Source organism: Lepisosteus platostomus, chromosome 19, assembly GCF_059453375.1.
Source record: "Lepisosteus platostomus isolate fLepPlt1 chromosome 19, fLepPlt1.hap1, whole genome shotgun sequence".
NCBI classification, from domain to species: Eukaryota; Metazoa; Chordata; class Actinopteri; order Semionotiformes; family Lepisosteidae; genus Lepisosteus; species Lepisosteus platostomus.
The window spans coordinates 6,349,470-6,368,660 of NC_142629.1; the positions used below are offsets into that span (position 1 = coordinate 6,349,470).

The window sequence follows — 19,191 nt, forward strand, 5'->3', positions numbered from 1 at the left end:
CTTAAATTACAAGAAAACGCACTGTGGCGAAGTTCTTCCACTTCATATGTCGTGCATACATATTTAAATGTAAATGGTTAACAGTCTAGTCAGCACAAAACTTAAATATGTGTCTATGAGCCATACAGTAATAATAATCAACTTTATTTTATATATAAAGGTGGCTTCTCAAAACGCTTTACAGAATGACAACAACAATTTGAAATAATAAAAAACACACGAGATAAACACGATGCGAATACGCAGGGGAGACAGTAGATGGTGGTACTAAATACAGTAGGAGCAGAGGGGTAAAGATTGGACCAGTTCAGTAAAGGCTCTTCTAAAGAAGAAGGTTTTGAGTCTGGATTTGAAGGAGTTTAGAGACGGTGACTCTCTGATATCCTTGGGGAGAGAGTTCCAGAGCTTGGGGGCAGAACAGGAGAAGGCCCTGTCACCCACAGAGTGTAGACGGCCTTGGGGGACAGTTAGGAGAGCAGAATTAGAAGAGCGAAGGTCGCGAGGTGGGGAGTAGGGCGATAATAGCTCAGAAAGGTGCTGGGGTGCCAAGCCGTGGAAGCATGTATATTTCACATTTATTAAATTGATCCCTAATTAATGATCTGCCCTCGTCACCTTTACAGCTACAAAGAAGCCGGCACCGGCCCCGCCTAAGCCCGCCAACCCCCCTCCGGGACCAGCCGCCACCCCGGCTCCCAAGCCCCTCTCCGGCCACCCCCCCTCCAGCCAGAGCTCCCCCGCCCAGCCCGCCGCCCAGCCGCGCAGGCACTCGAGCAACCAGCTGCCCATCCAGGCCCCCAGCCACCCGCCCCCTCAGCCTCCCACCCAGGCCACGCCGCCCCCGCACCCGAAGGCTCTCGGGCAGACGCCGGGGGGCGCCGGCGAGGCGGGGACGGAGAACTCCCCCCCCAGGACCCCTACCCCCCCCGGCACCCCTCCGCCCCTCGCGGCCGCCCACGACACCCACCAGCCCCCCTCTCCCTTTCAGTCGGGGTCTCTTCCCAGGCCCCGGCCTGTCCCCAAACCCCGCCACAGACCCAGTATCCCCCCGCCGCCCCAGCCGCCCACTCCCGGCGCCAGCGACAACAACGCCAACGGCATCTGCAACTCTGCTTCCAAAATCATCACCGGTAAGCCAGCTGCGTCTCTCTCTACGTGCGGTCAGGGTTGGTACGTGGAGAGAGCTTGATCCAGTATCCATGCAGTGAGCAGAGGCTTGAAATGCACATTTCAAGGATTAACCATTGCGTAAACCTTAACTAATGGATAATCAGATCAGTTATGCAAGAACAATGGTGTCTTCTAGGAAATGCAGTACATGCACTTTGTTCTGTCTGTGTACAAATGGTATCGGTGTTAAAATAGCATCTGCTTGTCCTGTAGCTGCTTGAAAGCGAAAGTATTTCTTTCCCCCTTCGTTATGACCCGCAATTGTCGTATGAATCTGGTGCAGCTGGACCTAGCCGGTCAGGACTTGCTTGAGGAAAAGTGCTAAAAGACAGTGCACGCCTTCAGGAACAACCACAGCCTGGCCGTCTGTGGGACGGGGTCTTGTCCGACATGGAGAAGTCCTGCTCTGAGCTCGAGCATGTAAACGTGCCACCCCCCTGCTTCCTGTGATCCAGGGAAAGAGGTCTTTGCTTCAAAAAAGGGGTTGGCATTGCCATACAAAGTATCTGGTGCCCATTTTCGCGATTCTTGGCTTTGCATTGGATTTTCTATGCACAGATATTCTGAATGCATAGTGTAGGATAGCCAGTCGCTGCATGCATAATATAACATCATAACGTCCTGTAGTGTCTGTAGGAAACCGGAGTGTTTTAGAATAGTGTATGTGCCGTGCTGTCATTACAGTGCCAGTCACTCACACCACGGGGAGAAAAAAAGTTTGATGTCACGGATCAGTTGGGTTCCATGGCAACAAAAAGCAGAGAAACCACTTTTTGCAACTCTAAGCCTGAAATCTGAAGCTGCCAAAACCGCATCTTGTCCCCAAACTTGCTTGTTAGCTTTTTTTGTTTCAGTCTAGAACCATCTTGGTGAGCACAGTGTACAGATGCTTCAGAAGTGTGGTTCACTGACCCCTTCTAAGAAATGTGTGTTAAAGACCGTATTGGGTGAGCTGGCTAAACAGCCAAGCAGAATAGAAATGCAGCTCTCCTAAACTGACTTTCTTAACAGGACGCAATACAGCACAGTGCCACATTGGAGGGAAAAAATGGGTTAAACCTGTGATCAATAATCCACAGGTGGCAGAATACATTTTTTTAGTCTCTCCATCAGTAATCCTGTTCAGCCACCTCTCTTTCTCTATCAGTCAATAACATTGTGCAGGTCAGCGCTGACTTGGGATTATCTTAATACACCTCTAATTGTCATTAATTGTGCACTAACGGCCTTGTCGCAATACTTCCACAGGTTGATGATCTTTCCAGCAGGAAGGTTTGTAATGAGACACTTGCATTTGCAGTTTCCAGTGCCCCTGCTCTGAGCTCTGTACTCCATGTGTTATGTTACAGCAGCCTCTGCTGTTCTGTACATGCTTGAGGCATTTTGCTTGCAGTTGAACTGTTGTGTTTACATTGTCCACCAGGTACTTAACCTCCGTTTTTCATTTTATCACCAAAAACGCCCATCTCGTTTATAACCCATCTACTTTTTGATTGCTTGAGAGCCATGTTCATACCATTAACCCCCATGGAAAAGCGGACATGAGATGTGGATACATTTTTTCTCAAGAGTTAAATGCAAAGAATCAAGCACAACTCAGGAAAAGATGTGGAGCAGTAAAAGCAAAACATGGCAGTAGAGGAAAATGCCACTGTTTTCCCTTTACCATTTAATGCACAATCACGTTCAGCTTCCTTAGCAATGCTTGCGCGATGCCAAGATCAACAGTGTACTGGCTGTTTACTCCTTTTTTGAGTGGATGTGCATAATTCAATCTCTCATCACAAGGGTATTTTATTAAATGGTCTGCACCAAGCAGCCTAGGACTTCTGTGACTCATTTATGGTAGGGAAAACCCACAGCAGCACTTGCATAACTCCCTGCTCCCCATGTCCCTGTTAAATTGTGTATTGTGGCTTTAGGTTTGCAAGACCTAGTAGTGTGCTATGGTTTCTGCCAACTCTGGTGTGCATGTTGTTGATAGGCCTTTGCAATAGCAATGCATGCTGCAAAACCTATTGCATCAGAAAATGTGTTTTACTGTAAGAAATGAGAATGAAACAATGCCCACGTGACCCTCTTGACTTCTGGCATGCATCGCAGCTCTAATCCACTGCACTTTGACATTGTGACTCCTGGCTTTCATTGAAGATCAATGTAAAAGGTGCAATGTCCCTTAATTTGCCTGGAGGATTTTAAAAGGTTTATTGTACAATCAATATCAAGGTCAATTTTCGCTTCATGGTATTTTTTTAGGCCCTGCATGTTGTAATTTGGGTTAAGGTTTGAAATAAAATGACCTATTCTGTCTACAGAACTAAACAAGACATTTCCTTTATAACTGGTGAAAGACTACAAATTACCATAGAACACTCAATTATTTTAAGTTCCTCTTCTGGAGGGGGAATTCAGTTCTTTCCCCTCTTCATCTGACTGAAGTAGTTGAAGAGATGAATGCATGTGCTTTCAAATATGTATAGTGGGCAACTGAACACAAAGGCCAGTGTGCAAAAGTCACATTTTAATACTGTTCTTTATTGTTGCTCTTGTTATTTACAATTACTGCTTTGGAAACCTTTGTTTCCAGATGACATAAGGAACGTAGGGATGTCGTTGATGTGAATGCATTCATATTTAGAGGTGAATAAATATTAAATATTGCAGATGTCTGACCTGCCATTCTAAGAGATGATGTTGGGAGGCAGGCTATGGTAAGCACACAAGGCACCTGATTGGCCAAAAAAGTAGCCATCCCTGAATTGCGCACACTGCTTCTCTGCCTGTTAACCCCAGTGCGTGCTAACCCTGCTTGCCCGCCCTTACTAACGTCAATCATCTCTGGCTGTGCGAAAAGCCCTGTTTGCACAGACACTTGTCTGTGCAAACTAACTGCTGTTTGTCTCAGGTTCCTGGAATGTCCCCTGCATACACACTGTGGGTTTGTACAACATTACCTTTTTTTCCTTTTAAAAACGTGTTTTTTTTTTTTAAACGTAGAATGCACCTTTAAATTTGAGTCAAGGATATCGTCTTCATTGTCAGGTTAAAGATCAACCTTTTCCCAATGTGACTTGTTTTTTTTTTTTTATTATGGGACCGTTTTGAGTACAGTGATATGTAGTCCTTGTACTCCAGTCAGGATCACTCACATCAACAGTGCTTCATACATGGTGGAGGTTCATAACCGAATAACTAACCTAGATTCATGCTGAATAACTATCCTAGTGTGAGCTGGAATACTGAGGATCATACTGCTGCTGAGGCATTTCACAATCCTGTCTAGGCCAACTGTCACATGGAGCTCACTCTTTAGAAACTGTGATCTTTGTGTTAATTATTCCAGATATGAATGTAACAATTACAATAAAATCAATTAAAAGAAATGGCACATTAGTAGAATTTGCAGCAGTGGTATGATATATTCCAGTATGGAAAATACCAAGTTGTCTTTGATGAAGGAACTTCACTTTAGCCTTGTACAGTACATCATTCTAATTCATTTATACTCAAAGTGTGGGCTGGCACCAACGTATTTTCCATTTCACTAATGGGATCAGTTGAAAGACTGGGAAATCTTAAAAGGCTCCACTGAAGTGATTTAAAATCTCACACTTCTTATATGTTCTTATGTGTTTGAATGCTGCAATGCCTGGTAGCTCCCGACGTTTGCTACTGGAGAAACTTGTGTTGAACGCATTCCCCTGTGGACTAAACCCCACTGTGCTTGGCTGTGCAGATTCCAGTATTGCTGTGAAGGGGCTGACCCGTGCCCTGGTTCCTGAGCTCCCTGTGGAGCCGCCCGTGTCTCCCGCTGGCCGAGAGCTGTACAACCCCCCACTGCAAGACCCCGAGCTCGACTCCGAGAGCACCGCCTTGTGAGGAACCCTCCCCCACCTCCGCTGCTTCATCCTTCCCCTGTCCAGCCGGGCTCACCTCCTCCTCCTCCTCCTCCTCCTCCTCACTCCCCCGGGGCTCTGCCCTCGACACGCTACCCCTCTTCAGCGACGGGGGCACCAGCAGACCTCCCTCCCTTGACTGCAAGAGCTTTAGACAATCGGGGTGTGGCTCTTAAGAATGGGGACAGAAGAGCTGGCGCCCCAATTCGCCATTACCACAGCTCCTTGGAAGCTTCAGGATACGGCTGCTGATTATTGACAGATGCTGTTATTGCGATACTGCGTTTGAAAACGGAAGAGTTGAATAAATTTAACAAAGCAAAGCATGCACCTTCTGCACTGGTTGCTAGCAAACAAGCTATTGGTTCAAAAAGTCTTTTTTTCTTTAAAGCCAGTGTCCTGGAACTCTGGGAAGCTTTGATCATAGGATATCTTTATATATACTGTATATATGCAGTATATACTTGTCAAAAATATGCTGTATCTTTTGCGAGGATATGGTTTAAGAACAGAAACAGCCTTTCCTAAGAAACATTCCTTCTTAATGTACAGTAGTTCAAACAATAATAGTATTACTCGGGAGGCAGAAATTTAAAAACCCGTTTAGCAAATTGTGCTGGTGACTGCAGGTTCCCAGTTGTCAGCTGATGTGTTTCAGTGCCTTTTGTAATCAGTCCAGTGTGTTTGGAAACAAGTCACTGGCTGTCTGATCTGTACTTTCAGATCTGCTTCCTTTCTTTCACAGACTGTGCAATAAATCAATCCTTCTCTTTTTTGAACATCTTGTATCAGAAGACTAATTCACTGAGCTTTACAATGAGGTACATACTGTACTAAAGAATCTGACTTTTGTGAAATGACATTTGACTGGTTATTACCGCTGTTTGGGTTCAAGCACGGATTATTTTTTAAGAAAAGCATTGTAATTTGTGTGTTTACCATTGCTGTTGGTGCATTTTTGATCAACATTGCTTATGATAGTACCAGTTTAGTGGACTTATTATGGCACCTGAGCAGACTCCACTGACCAGTTCTATTCAAGAGAAGGACTGAATACCTGCTGTCTACAGAGACAAAATGAGCAACTTGAACCATTTCTAATGCCTTTTTAAACACAAAGAGGTAGACAACCCTGAATATGGACTGTCGCAATGATTCCTTGTTTTCATTCCATTTCAGACCTTAACGACTTAATTAAACCAATCAAGTGCAGAGCAAATGAAAGTCAGCTGTTTTCCAGGTCTTAATCAGGCGCTAATTGCTAGATGCCTCTGAAGTCAGCAGGAAGTTGGCACTGGAGGACCAGGATTGTCCAACTGTCTGAATAGCTCATTTACAACATTCACACACAATGCTGTGCACTGTGAAACAAACATTCTTCAAGGGAGAGATGGTTTTACTTCTTAGGTATTAGGCTTTTTTTTTTAAGATGCCTGTAAAATGTTTGTGCGTTTAATGGTCATTTCCACTGAGCTGTATTTTTTTTTACTTTGGAGCTATTTTACGAAAAAACAACCTTGAAACTCAGCAGTGAAGTGGTTTAAGAATTTAAGGCCAGAAATGCTCCATTTCTGTGTTGGTTTCCTCACTGTCACTTTTGTGTTCTGTTCTCAAAGAACGGAAAACAAATAGCACTAAGGGTTTAGTCTGTGGTATTCTGATTGCCCTTAGAAGATTATTTGTAAATTTGTATTTAAGTTATCATTATGGTAGTCATCTGTAGGGTCTTGCTAATGTTGCCTGTAACCAGCTATTGTTTTCCTGATGCTGTATCTCTTTAAGTGCACTTCCTCTCTTGCTGTGTACACGAGGCACAGTTTTTGGAAAGGCTTTAAAATGAACAATCATATTCTTATACGGTTATTGTTAAGGCTGCATTTTTTAGCTCGGATCTCTGTCTAATTACATATAAAAATTGAAAAAAAAACATGTAAGGCTTAATAACTACTCTTTTTGTTGACAGAATAAAAAAAACCTTATGATCAAAACTGTTTTTTTTATGTTTCCCCAAGGTTTGTGAAAAGCTGAAAAATGTTCAATCACTTTCAATGTGTAGTAATACAGGTACCCTCTTCTTAATTTGTAGTCTTAGGAAACAGCAGTGATATAATTTTCCCGCTGCCTGGTTGACAACTTTAACATACACCATAAATACCAAGTCTGTTTTAAATAATAAAATATTTTCTCAATCTCAACAATGGGAACCATTGTTTATACATAAAAAGAAAAGTATATCAGCTGTAGGTAAAATAGGCCTTGCTGGAATTAAATTGGCAATAGCCCAGTTTGTCTTTGAAAATGCATTTTATTGTGCTTTTTAAATAGCTTGATGGGTGTATATCAACACAAAGTCAATAGCAGGTGTCCGGTTACTCCATTTATATACTGGTGTACTTGTTCAGTTTCATGAGAAGTTGTCACCAGTAAAGGTGACATTGAGTGGGCCACACAATTTCTAAAAATGAAGGAAGAGAACAGTGTTAGTGGAGAACAGCTTGGCACCCCAATTTGCTTTGTAGTATTCTGAAGAATTCGAATTATTTTGACATATATTGTGCAATGTAAACTTGCTTTCAGTAGAAGCAATCAAAACACCAAAGGTTTTAGTTTTAGAGCCTTGTGTTTGTAGTGGAGCAGAGAATGGAGGAAAAACACCAGCCAAGAGCTTACCCTCCAACCTCAGAAAATCCTTGTGTTCTGACTTTTCACACAAGTGCACAATTTCCTACGCACAGGGCCTATGCTCTTAAAGTAAGGCAGTGGGGAGAATCCAACTTTTCAGATGGTGTTGAATCTACCTGGAAACCTGCTGCTGTAGTGTGGATTCTAACACATCTGTGCATTGACAACATAGTATTCCCTAGTTAATGAATGAAAATCTGGGACAAGAACATAAGTGGTTATGACTGTATCCAAGGTTTCAAATTGGTTATTTGGCCAATGTTTATACCTTAAGTGCCTGGCAATAATAATTTTCTGGACACTTCACTCAAAGCGCTTTACAGGTAGTGCGCCACCAATGTGCAGCCCCCAACTGGATGAAGCCACAGCAGTCATACTGCGCCTGTATGCTCACCTTGCAGACACTAGTTGGTGACGTACGTGAGCACAAAGGCATTGGGTAACTCGCTCAGAGTGACAGTGCTTAGGTGGCTTTGAACCAGCAACCTCCTGACAGCAGGTACTTTGGCCTGGCTGTCTGACGATCCCGCCTGGCCCAGAACCGTGTGTGATGGGGGTGGTAATTGAACTCCCGTAGCGAAGCCGAATCACCTGAGTCCATGAGGACGTGCAGGGGCGCGTGGTAGGCCTGCAGGAAGGAGGCGGGCGTGCGCAGGGCGGTACTGTGACACAGCTGGGCCACGGTCTCCTCCTCCACCAGCAGGTCCTGCTCCTGGACCTCCTCCCCCGCCTCCCCCTCCTCGCGGTCACCCTGGAAACAGATGGCAAGCCTGGGATACTCCTGTTGCTCGCTTGTAGGATTTTTTCCCTCCCATCATTTTGCCCCCCCCCATTCATTGACTGGGGAGAAAATTTTCCTCCCCTGCTGTCTCCGCCTCTGCGGCAGCCCCTTCGCCACTCCTCGCTGCTCCCGGGAGTCCCAGCCTCCTCATCCTCTGGCCAGGAGGTGAGATCTCAGCCAAGCGGGTTCAGCCAGATTTATTAATAGAACAGAATAAAAATATCACTGGGGAAAAAACACAGGAAAATAGGGAGACGACAGAAACCCCCCATATAAGGCACCTCAGCCCAGAACTGGACTGTGAAGCAGTGGTGCGAACGTCATGCCCCTGTACTGCTGTTTGTTAATCATCAACTGATCTTTTGTGTAATCTAAAAAGCAATATCATCAGAAGGCCTTTGTCGACTGGACTGCCCTCATCACCTGTTGCTGCTATTACCTGGTCTGTGCTGCCCTTCAGCAGGTGTGCGCACAGCCTGTAGAGCAGGGAGAGGCAGTCGGGAACCAAGCTCTCCATGGTCTGTGGGCTCCGGGCCTCCTCCTGCAGGCTCAGGGGCAGGTTCAGGCACCTGAACCCCCACTCGTGGAACACATGGGCCGGAACACTGTAGGACATCACCAGGATCCTGGCATCCTTCAGGAGAGAGCTGCAGAAATACATACATACATCAATCACCTGTAACACCAGCTGGATGACACCGTTCCGGGTAAATGCAGGTTTTTTTTTTTGGTGCTTTGTATAATTGTTCAATTGTAGGTTTTCTCAGTTTTTTTAAGATGAATCAGCAGTTTTTCGGTGCTTGTGTGAAAATAACATTTGCATCACCCAGAAGTCATAAACTTCTATTCCTAACTGTGAGAAATGACTTCAGCCATGTAAAAAAAAATGTGTCAGGTTTGCAAAGGAGTCCCCTTCTAAACAATGAGGATTCCAAAGTCAAGAGTGCCGACTACAGTATGAGATCATGACTGCCTGTTTTCCATCCTGATCCTTCACTAACAACTGTGCAGATGGGGTTTCAGATACTGTGCTACATTTCCTGTATGCCATTCCAGCCACTCTCCAAAGCTTCAAGGAAATCCTTACTCGGTGCCTTTCTCCTCCATTGCCCTAAGATCCTGCAGAATTGTGTTTAAGACATCTGAAGAGGACTGCAAGAGAGGATGCATGTTAGCATATTGATATCCATCTCACACGTCACGATTTCAATATTAAACTACAGCAATTCATATAGTGACGATTGAAATGCGCCGAGAATGGCGAACACAATAATAAGATCACGACAGTTTATAACACATGGCACGGTTCAATTACAACCGTGTGCGACTTTGATGAACCTGATGATTCATAGTCACACAGATGTGAAACAAGTTTTGGTGCACGATGCCAACTAAATAGAGTCCCAGCCTCCTTGTCCTCTCTTGCCAGGAGCTAAGAGCTCAGCCAGGCGGGTTAAGACTTATTTATTATGACTGAAACGCGCAATAATTATTTCAATTCGCTTAATTCTCGGGTGCTGTTATTCCTATTGAGTCGAGTGCTGTGCAAAGACGGTTTACCTCCAGCACATGCAGGATACATCTCGGGTACAGCAGCAGAAGCCCAGTGATACCCTCTGCCTGGGGGTTCTTCTGCAGATGGTTAAACAGCTGCTCGTAGTGATCTACAACACGGAACACCCTTTTCAAACACAGAATTCAGATTTTGAAAACGCCCGGGTATTCCGGTATACAGTATGCTAAGGACTCCCCCTGGCGGTTAGGACGCGTCAATACCTGCAAGTTCCGTCAGTACCTACAGTTCATGATCGACGTTGAGATGAGATCACTACTTCATTTTGATCTATTGGTTTCTGTTCTCCATCCTTGCTAGGCTTTGCAATAGTGACACGTCTTTCTTGCCCACAAACGCACAATCTCATCGCATCATTAAGTGTTTTATCCATTAATATAGCAGAATATTAAAGTGGATATAGAGTAAGCTGCTCCCGTACCTGGGAGCTTAGCACTAATTGGCTATATCATTACTGTGTGTATCAAACACTAATAAAATTCTTTCCAACCGATCAAATTCTGTAATATCTCCGACCTCGCCATTCAAGCGCAATATCACCCGATCTCGGGCCAAGTATAGTTCGCTGCTGAGTTAAATAAAAATCAGACTAATTAAAGAGGACTACTTAATGCTGCCAACCATACAAAGAATCCAACAATGCTGGTGACCACACTAGCAGTAATGGACATAGGTGTGGTCAGTTGTAACTTGAAAACCAGTGTTTTTAGTAATTTTGCATTGCATATAACATTGTTGAGCCTGTCCTGTGCTTAACATCTCCATCTAATTCTGTTCCTCAAAGTTTTTTTAACTTCCTAAAACTTCGTTTTTACGTGACCTCACACTTACATAGCTGAATAAGAATCGCCGTATTTATTGTTTACCTGTGATGTCGCTCTTCTTCACTGTACTCGTACTGATCTTCGCTACGTAAATTAATCTGTGAATCAAACATTTCTAATGTAAACAAAGAACAAAATTGTTAATATATTGCAGTATTTATATAACCATACTCCTAATAAGTGCAGCTTTTCTTCACATAAACATTGGGTCTTAAAATTTTAGGGTTCAATTCCTTAAGTACTATTTTCGGCCGTTCAAAATCGCAAAAAAAAGCTAACGGGTCAAGCGCACGACGCACCTTGTGTGTGCTTTTCTGTTTCTCGACCTCGGCAAAAAGTGAGGTCTTGTAGGCCGCATAGTGGTAGGTGACGCTGTTCAAAGAGGAAGACAGGGCGTTGGAAGCCATGTTTCCGTCACCCTGGCAACAGCTGGCAACAGCTGCTGTTTGACCATTCCTAATACTGTCCTGCCTGGAACTGTGCTGTAACTGATTCCGTAGAAAATATATCGTTTTCGATTCTGTGTGTCAAATTTGACATGCAGTATTTTGATAGTTTGTGGCCATAATACTTGTATTAAATAGAATGGTAGTTCAGGTGGGTAGCTGCGTCAGCATGCGTAGGCTGCAAAGGAACAATAGGTTAATTCCATGCTGAAAAAAAGAAGAAAGAAAACACAACGTTTCGGCCGTGGAGCCTTCTTCACCTGAAGAAGGCTCCACGGCCAAAACGTTGTTTTCTTTCTTCTTTTTTTCCAGCATAGAATAAACCTATCACTTGCTAATTTAAGTGGGACAATTGCCACAAAAAACATTGCTACTTTAGGCCCCTAATTATCTAGCAATACGGCGGACTGAATGACCCTGAACTCTGACATCTTGGTGCAGCGTTAAGATAAATCAGGTTATAGAACAGTAAGTGTCCTGCTAAGAACTTTAGACCCGAAAGCTCACCTACATATTTCTAAATTCTTTCATTCAGTGTCCTGTGACACTCAAATACTAATAAAGTTTAACTGTACTGTGATTACCCCGATGGGCAGGGCAAAAAGGATTTTGAAACTTTTAACTCATGGGGTCGTCTGAAAAAACAGGCTTGATTTCTTCCACCAGTTTTCAGGTGGAAGAAAAACCCGTCGGTCTGTGGCCACGCCCACTCGAACGACATCCCTCGGAAGCCACGCCCCGCTCACCTGTCCGCCAGGTTCTGCGAGAGAGAAGGGAGCCGGGTGAGTTTGCTCCGCGTCTTTTTTTTATCATTAGTTTTATTTATTTTAATGTAGAACATTTTAACTCGTGTAATTATGTATTCTAAACATTGCAGGAGAAAGGGCAAAACACGTATTTTCGTTGGGAGTTAAAAGCATTTTTTAATGTATTTTCTGTTCCAAAGCTTCTCTTATTTTTAACGTCGCTTGTGTTACACAGACACCTCGTGTCTTCCTTTTACATCGAAGAAAAGCTCTGTTCTAGCAGGAAAGAATGAAAACGTCGTTTTTTTCCGAATGTTTCTTTATCTTAATCTTTATCAAACACTTCGTGAACTTTACTCTCAAAATTAAGCGTGTGAATGTATCCAAACCTAAGTAGCTCCCTAGAATTTACGTTTTTTCCATCATTTTCCAGAGTATGTTATGTGATTGTTCTTATATTCGTGTGAAAATTTCTCCAATTACTAATACCTTTTAGTTAAATAGTCTTTAAATTATAAATACAGCTGTTTTTGTTTTTGCGTTTTCAGTTTCGGGCAGGACATGAGTCACACTAAATAACGGGAGTTTAATCGTAAGCATGAACATTTTATTCATTTCTTTACTCGTATCTTTTTTAAGTATAAACTGCGTTATTTTCCCTGATGAAAACGTCGTTTGCTACTAAGAAACCTTAGTTTAAATTATCTTTAAATAATCGTCTAAATACATTTGGTCTTGTGTTTCTAGTTTGGTGTTTTCGGGCAGGACATGCTTGGCTCAGTTGCTGGAACTATCTGTGTAAGTATGATTTTTCATTTCATTTTTATTCGTTCACACTTACTGCATCATATTGAAGTACAGTATATACTCAAACTAGACGATATTAGATCTCTCAACGGTAGAAATGGTTTTGAGACGACAACACTGTAGGCCTGCTGTTTATTGAAAGCAATTTCTGCTTAAAATGCCATCACTTGAGCTTTTTTAATATGACTAATACAGATTCATAATAAACCGTTTTGGCTTCCAAATTGGATCACAACAATTAAAACAACGGAGCCTATAAATATTTGGATCGAGTGTTCACGCGTTAATTACGTTGTTTCGGAAAAAGAATATGCTAATCAAAATGATTATCGTAAATGAAGTCGTAAAAACACATTAGAATATAGTAGTTTTTTATCTAATCGATACACATGTAGCTGTATTGGATGTGTTGTGCCTTGGGTATTTTGCACACTTGTAGTGCACACCTGAATATTTCCCGTTACATCAGGCTAAACGCTTTATTCCAACACTGTCTTTTTAAATTGTTTTATCTTCCGAACCTGTCAGTCAATACAGAAGCTCGATCAATCCTGTTTGTAACACAAAGCACAGCTAATACTGATTTCTGTGGTTTTGCAGGAAAAGCAACGAGGTGCCGGTCTTCATTCTGGTTGCTGCCTCCACAGATCCCTTGGAGAAACAGTAACGTGCTGTACTGTATGTTTCTGTACTTTTCCATTTACTTGCATGCAAACCTTTTTGCACTGTTGACTTGCAAAAGTGTTTAGCGTTAATGTAGCCTTAATTATAGCCGTGCTTCGACACTTTGTAATTTAAATGCCTGTGAATTTTCACCTCCAAGCCCGTGCATCTGTCGTACTGGAATGCTCTGTATGCAATTCTCGCTCAATAAATTGTTTATCGAAGTTTGCTTTTGTTGTTTCATTTTTCATGCAGAGTTCGGTTTCCCTTCGGTCCAGAAAAACCCTGATGTTGGTGAGTTTTTTGGCGGATGAATTTGGCAAACAGTTTCTGAGACACGATGCAATGTTTTTTTTTTTTTGCTTGAAGTCCCGGCCACAAGGGGACACCCAATCGCTTTTTGACTTGAAAAGGTCAAAGGCTACCCCCTTTTTAAGCGTGTCCAGATTTTCCCGCCAAAAAACTTAGTATATGGGGTTTTTCTCGGGGTGTGGTAGCAATCAAGCCGAGCCTCGCCCACCCCCCTCATTGGAGAGGGGTAGGCGGGGGCTGGCTGATTGACCGCAGCTCTAGCCAAGCCCACTCGCTCCCGGCAGGAGAGGATGGCAGGTTGGTGGTGGCTTTGGTCCCTGCAGAGAGGCAGGTCTCCCGGTGTGTGGACTTAGAAAGCTGTCAGTTGCAAGCTGTGACTGATAGGCTGAGTCCATCTCCAGCCTGCCTTCCCCTCCTGCTGGGAGTGAGGGGGCTTGGCTAGAGCTATCCTCAGTTCTCCTCCCCCTGGGGCTATACCCACGCTCCCTCCAGAGACTATCTAAAAAGGCGGGCGTCTTCGCACTTTTCCAGGTCAGTGCGATGGGGTGTCGCCTTGCGGTGCGTGGCGCACACTGCAAGACAACCCTTCGCACCTTCGAAAATACAGGACAATGCAGACAATGAAATGAGTGTTTTTATTGCAGAATTCACAGCAAATACATTAGCAGCAGTCAACAGAAAACATGCAGGTCAAGAATAAAATACAGCACTGAATCGGGACATTACAGATCAAGCCACTGGTAACAAAAATCAACTGTAAGAAAAAGCACACATTGTCGAGAAGAACTTGCCAACGCTCGTCGAGTTGCTGGAAAGGAGATCGTCGGAGCGCAGAGATGTCGTGAGGAGCCGCAGAACTGAAGGCAAAAGAAAAGGGATCAAGTTAACACGATTCACTTGAAGTTCTGAAGTCTTAACTTCTTAAATAAGTTGCCTAAATAAAGAAATATAAAAATACTCAAATTGAACAATAAGCCATGGGAAATCACCACTACTCCAATATTTAGAAAATACTTTCGGTCACATAGAAATCCAATGCTACTTGTAAATACAAGACCAAGTAACAGCGTGCATACTATTCGAATAAACTCTGCTTTGAAAACTATCGATAAAATGTGTTGGTATTATCCATCTTTACCCAATGAATTCAAAAGATGAATGAAAATATCATATAAAAAAGAACCAGCGCCTTAGAGTATATTCTACAAAATCACAATGAAACAAAAATCAGTTATCGAGTTAGTATAAAACTGTTCTTGTGTTAAAATGCTAGGAAATACGTGTTGTTTTATCGAGTTACACAAATAATGTAGCGGAAGGTAACAGTTAAACTTACCTTGGAAAAAAAAAACTTTCATAAGTGGACGTCCGTTCTTGAAATCCTTTTGTCCCCTGGAGAAATAAAGAAAAACTTACGATTAGTCAATTTCATCTTTACAACATTTTATCATTTCTGAGCGGTAAGCGTTATTATAGCCCGAATCCGAAAACCAGAGATTGCACAGCTACTGACTTCATACAGCAAATGTTTGACGATAAATAACAGCCTTTTTTTCGTTAAAGGAAACAGAGTTAGAGATACCATATATTTTAAAAAACATACTTACAGCGCTGAATCCAGATTTCTAAAACTTCGAGAGCACGCTCCAACGGACAGGAGACTCTTTTCGGCGTCCTAAAACACAAATTAAAGAGAAACAAAGGCAATTAACAAAAGTTACAACTGAAGGCAAAAGAAAAGGGATCCAATTCACAAGATATCAAACTTGCATAATCGAATCTTTTTACTTTTTAAACAAGCTGCCTGAATAAAGAAATATACAAACACGCTCAAATTCAATAAGATATCAATGGGTAATTTCATGAGAATTCAAATTTAAGAGCAAGTACCATTTACAGAGTGTATTATTTACGATTTAACTCCCTGCTTTGAAAACCAAAGTTAAAATTTGTATCGTCCATCTTTACCCAATAGATTCAAGAGAGGAATAAAAGAACAAGCGCTTTAGTTTCCTTTTTCTATTCAACAAAAGCACAACGAAAGGAAAATCAGTTGTATACTTGGTATAAACCCGTTCTGGTGTTAAAATGCAGGGAAATACGTTTTGTCTTGTCGAGTTACACAAATATAAATAGTATAGCAGAAGGTAGGAATAGAACTTACCTTGGAAAACACCATTTTTCCAAAACTGGAGTCCCGTTCTTGAAATCCTTTTGTCACCTGGAAAAATAAAACAAACTTTAGTTTAGTGAACGAATTGGTAATTATCGTGTTAACAATATTTTATCATTTCGGAGCGGAAAAGGTTTTTATAGCCCGAATCCGAAAAGCAGGATTTACACAGCTACTGGCTTTATAAAGCAAATGTTTGAAGGTAAATTTCAGCCTTTTATCGTTAAAGGAAACTGACCAAGAGATACCATATCTTAAAAAAACATACTTAAATGAAAGATAGTATAAGAACACTAAATACAGACTTTTAAAACGTCGAGAGCACGCTCCAACGGACAGAAGACTTATTTCGGCGTCCTAAAACGCAAATTAAACTGAACAAAAGTAGCAACAGCAATACAGTTTTGTGTAGCTTTACTCAAGATGAGATTTGATTTTTTGCATTAAAAATACGAAAACTAGAAATAAAACGCAAACGCACCTCAAGCCGCAGACACTCGCCCTGCCGCCATCTTGCCGGGCGCACCTGTGGAACAGGTGGACGGGGCGTGTCCGCTGAGGAAGGTCACTCTGGGGGCGGGCCCGGCTCTTGAATGACAGCTGTGCTCTCGGTTACAAGGGCTCAACACTGACGGTACTGAAGATAAAAATAAGCCTTAACTCACCAAATCGTATATAATGTATATAACGGCTGAGGACTTTCAGACACCCGAATACAGTGACATCGCCCTGGTTGTTCGCCGGACTCGTTCAGCTTGCGGCCGGTTGATCTCTAGAACCAGGAGAAATGTGCTGGAGAGAGACCCCTGTCGCTCCTAGTTAGGACTGCACCTCTCTTTCACTGCTAGTGCCACACCTGTCCTGCAGGTGTCACAGTGGTATAAGGGGCTGCTTTTTAGAATTGAATTCCGAACTATGCATTTATAAATGACCTAAACCCCCCATTTTTCCCGGTTTTGGAGGACCCCGAAAATGGAACCCCCCAAAACGGCCGGCGTGGTAGAGAACAGCCACCTCCACAAACTCACCCCGACAGCACGAGAGCTACACCCGGGGCTTAGATCTCAGACTGACGGGGAGGCTCGGGGCTCAACTTCAACTCCAGAGACTCCGGGGGAGTCAATCCGCTTTCTGAACTTTACAAGTGCCCGATGGTTCAGCCCGCGGAGCCACCAGGCCGGCCACTGAACTCTCTTATTCAGTCTAAAGCCAAGTCACAGTTCAAAGACGGGCTCGCTGTTTGCTCGCTTTTCAAGCATTAAGGCTAAAGAAAAGCCTTGGTAATACGTTACTGTAACCGTTTTTGCGATTGTTTAACTTTTCGAGTGACAGTGAAAAATAAAATAACAGAATTTTGTAGCAGAGTTGGAGGAATATGTATGTCATTTGTCAGACGCGAAGTCTGTGAGGTAAAAATGTTGATTTTTTTTTAAACGAAACGTCTGAAACAATTCTGAAGACAACTTATTTAAAAATGCATGAACAATTACATTAATGTAGGCTTTAGACCCCGGCTGGTGTCTGGGCAGAGTATCCCTTTAGTTCCTTTATACCAGTAGGTGTGCCGACATGATTTATTTCCGTCGACGTTTGTCAAGGTTCCACATAGAAGTTTAATCCTTTATATTAAAAATGTATCAATCAAAAGCAATGCATGTAAATAGAATGTGAACTCATGTGTGCATAGAAAACAGAAAAGTGATAAGGATGTAACAACTAGTTTTGCTATCAATGGAGCATCACGTCACTCCTTATTAGAGATGCTATTATTTAATACACTATAAGATGAGAAAGGTTCTGTAGTCAAGTGTAAAGAGTGCAGGTGGTAAAAATGTGAATATCAGACTGCTGGCACTGAACTAGTGGAAGCAGTGTGCGACAGGTATTCAGGAGTTTTGTATTAACTCATAACTGTCATCACTAAGCGAGAGATGTTAATTCATTTTGATGAATTTAAGAAGTCATCATAAATCTATTTAGTGTAATAAACTGTATACACAGGATGTACAGTGAAAAGCGCTGGGGAACCACTGTCAATGAGTGATTTGCTGTAGGTACAGGTGAGATTGACTAGCAAACACGGGCAGTATAATTCTTACTCTCTGATCCAAATTTAAAAGACAGGAATAGAGAAACACTGGTGCAATATTGACGCTAATGTCTAACCTTTTACTATGATCTGAATCCCTGGGGATGAAGAAAGTATTTTGAATATAATTGAATTGAAAACATTTGGTTAATGTTCAAAGTTTCAATAAGATTACTTCATCAATATAAATACATGGATAATGATGGGTTTTTTTAAACAATTTAGATACATGTTTAATTATTTTATGTGAAAATAGAAATATTTTCAAATATTTCCGAGGTCTACATGTACAGTATGAGACAGTAAAGGTTTCCAATGTTATTTCGCAGATGTTTTATGAACTGCCTAGGTCAACGTAAAACATAATGTCCTGGTTCTTTTCAACTTTTCCGAATATGCTTTGCATAAAATGGTACAACAGTGGTCTTGTAATACAGGAAGTAACTAATTCTAGTATTTTTAAATAGGTGTCTCGAATGACGGGTTGAATTTTTAAACATGCCTCGATTTGTATATTCAAACGGACACAGTAAGAAACTGATTACGTCTTCAGATTAAAAAAATATATATTGACACAGCTACGAGGTATTAAAACGTGTGAGCGAAAGCCTTTTTTAAGAACATGCAATTGTTTGTTCATGTTCGCTTTTTATTGTTAAACCCACGACTCCTGTGATTGTGGTATGATATTGGAATCAACCCTTTTTCCTGTTCACACAAACGCACAGAAAATACTGGTATGAAATGCAAAATCAACTGTCGGTCCTCGGGTAAACAGAAAAACAAAACTGCAGACTTTCTTATCCTCGCATCAAGTAACGGAGCGCTTGAACTTTCGGGGTTACTAGCGGTCAAAGTCGCCTTACACGGTCACGTGATTACTCGGGGGAAAAAAGGCGCTATATATCGGGAACAAGAGCAGCTGGGAAGCTACTTTTAATAATTCAAACGAATCAGACCGGTTCGGTTCTCCTGAGCCGCTGTAGGGTGGCACAGTGACGTCACGCCCCCGAAGAAATTAGGCCTTTT

At 42.4% G+C, this 19,191-nt stretch overlaps 2 protein-coding genes and 2 long non-coding RNA genes across 16 annotated transcripts in view; 2 read left to right on the plus strand and 2 right to left on the minus strand.

Moving 5' to 3' along the window:
* The window catches only part of LOC148645005 (rho GTPase-activating protein 17-like), a 61,188-nt gene extending 54,134 nt beyond the window's left edge, over positions 1-7,054 (plus strand). For 2 of the 10 annotated variants that reach the window (XM_088613090.1, XM_088613097.1), the window contains 2 exons: positions 624-1,130; positions 4,907-7,054. In XM_088613090.1, coding sequence (XP_088469216.1) covers positions 624-1,130; positions 4,907-5,049 — 650 coding nt within the window. In that variant the 3' untranslated portion in view covers positions 5,050-7,054. Of the gene's footprint in view, positions 1-623; positions 1,131-2,418 lie in introns of all 10 variants that reach the window. The other 8 variants (XR_015928537.1, XR_015928536.1, XR_015928535.1 and 5 more) reach the window with 8 other exon arrangements.
* Positions 7,055-7,351: 297 nt separating this feature from the next.
* On the minus strand, positions 7,352-11,377 carry LOC148645007 (testis-expressed protein 47-like). 2 transcript variants are annotated; one of them, XM_088613107.1, is made up of 7 exons: positions 11,226-11,377; positions 10,969-11,024; positions 10,090-10,193; positions 9,617-9,681; positions 8,969-9,176; positions 8,340-8,499; positions 7,352-7,521 (listed from the first exon to the last, which is right to left on the minus strand). In XM_088613107.1, exons 1-7 carry the CDS (start codon positions 11,282-11,284, stop codon positions 7,484-7,486), a joined length of 690 nt encoding a protein of 229 aa, XP_088469233.1. In that variant the 5' UTR covers positions 11,285-11,377; the 3' UTR covers positions 7,352-7,483. The 2 variants fall into 2 exon arrangements, with proteins under 2 accessions (XP_088469233.1, XP_088469232.1); XM_088613106.1 differs by having other exon boundaries at positions 10,969-11,041.
* Positions 9,098-13,816, plus strand: LOC148645008 (uncharacterized). Of its 2 annotated transcripts, XR_015928538.1 has the most exons (5): positions 9,098-9,236; positions 12,039-12,154; positions 12,667-12,710; positions 12,866-12,916; positions 13,526-13,816. It is a non-coding gene; the product is annotated as an uncharacterized LOC148645008 (long non-coding RNA). The 2 variants fall into 2 exon arrangements; XR_015928539.1 differs by lacking the exon at positions 12,667-12,710.
* Positions 13,817-14,516: 700 nt separating this feature from the next.
* On the minus strand, positions 14,517-16,831 carry LOC148645009 (uncharacterized). 2 transcript variants are annotated; one of them, XR_015928358.1, is made up of 5 exons: positions 16,555-16,823; positions 16,065-16,121; positions 15,508-15,575; positions 15,237-15,292; positions 14,517-14,757 (listed from the first exon to the last, which is right to left on the minus strand). It is a non-coding gene; the product is annotated as an uncharacterized LOC148645009 (long non-coding RNA). The 2 variants fall into 2 exon arrangements; XR_015928359.1 differs by lacking the exon at positions 15,237-15,292 and having other exon boundaries at positions 16,555-16,831.
* Between the last annotated feature and the right edge of the window lie 2,360 nt (positions 16,832-19,191).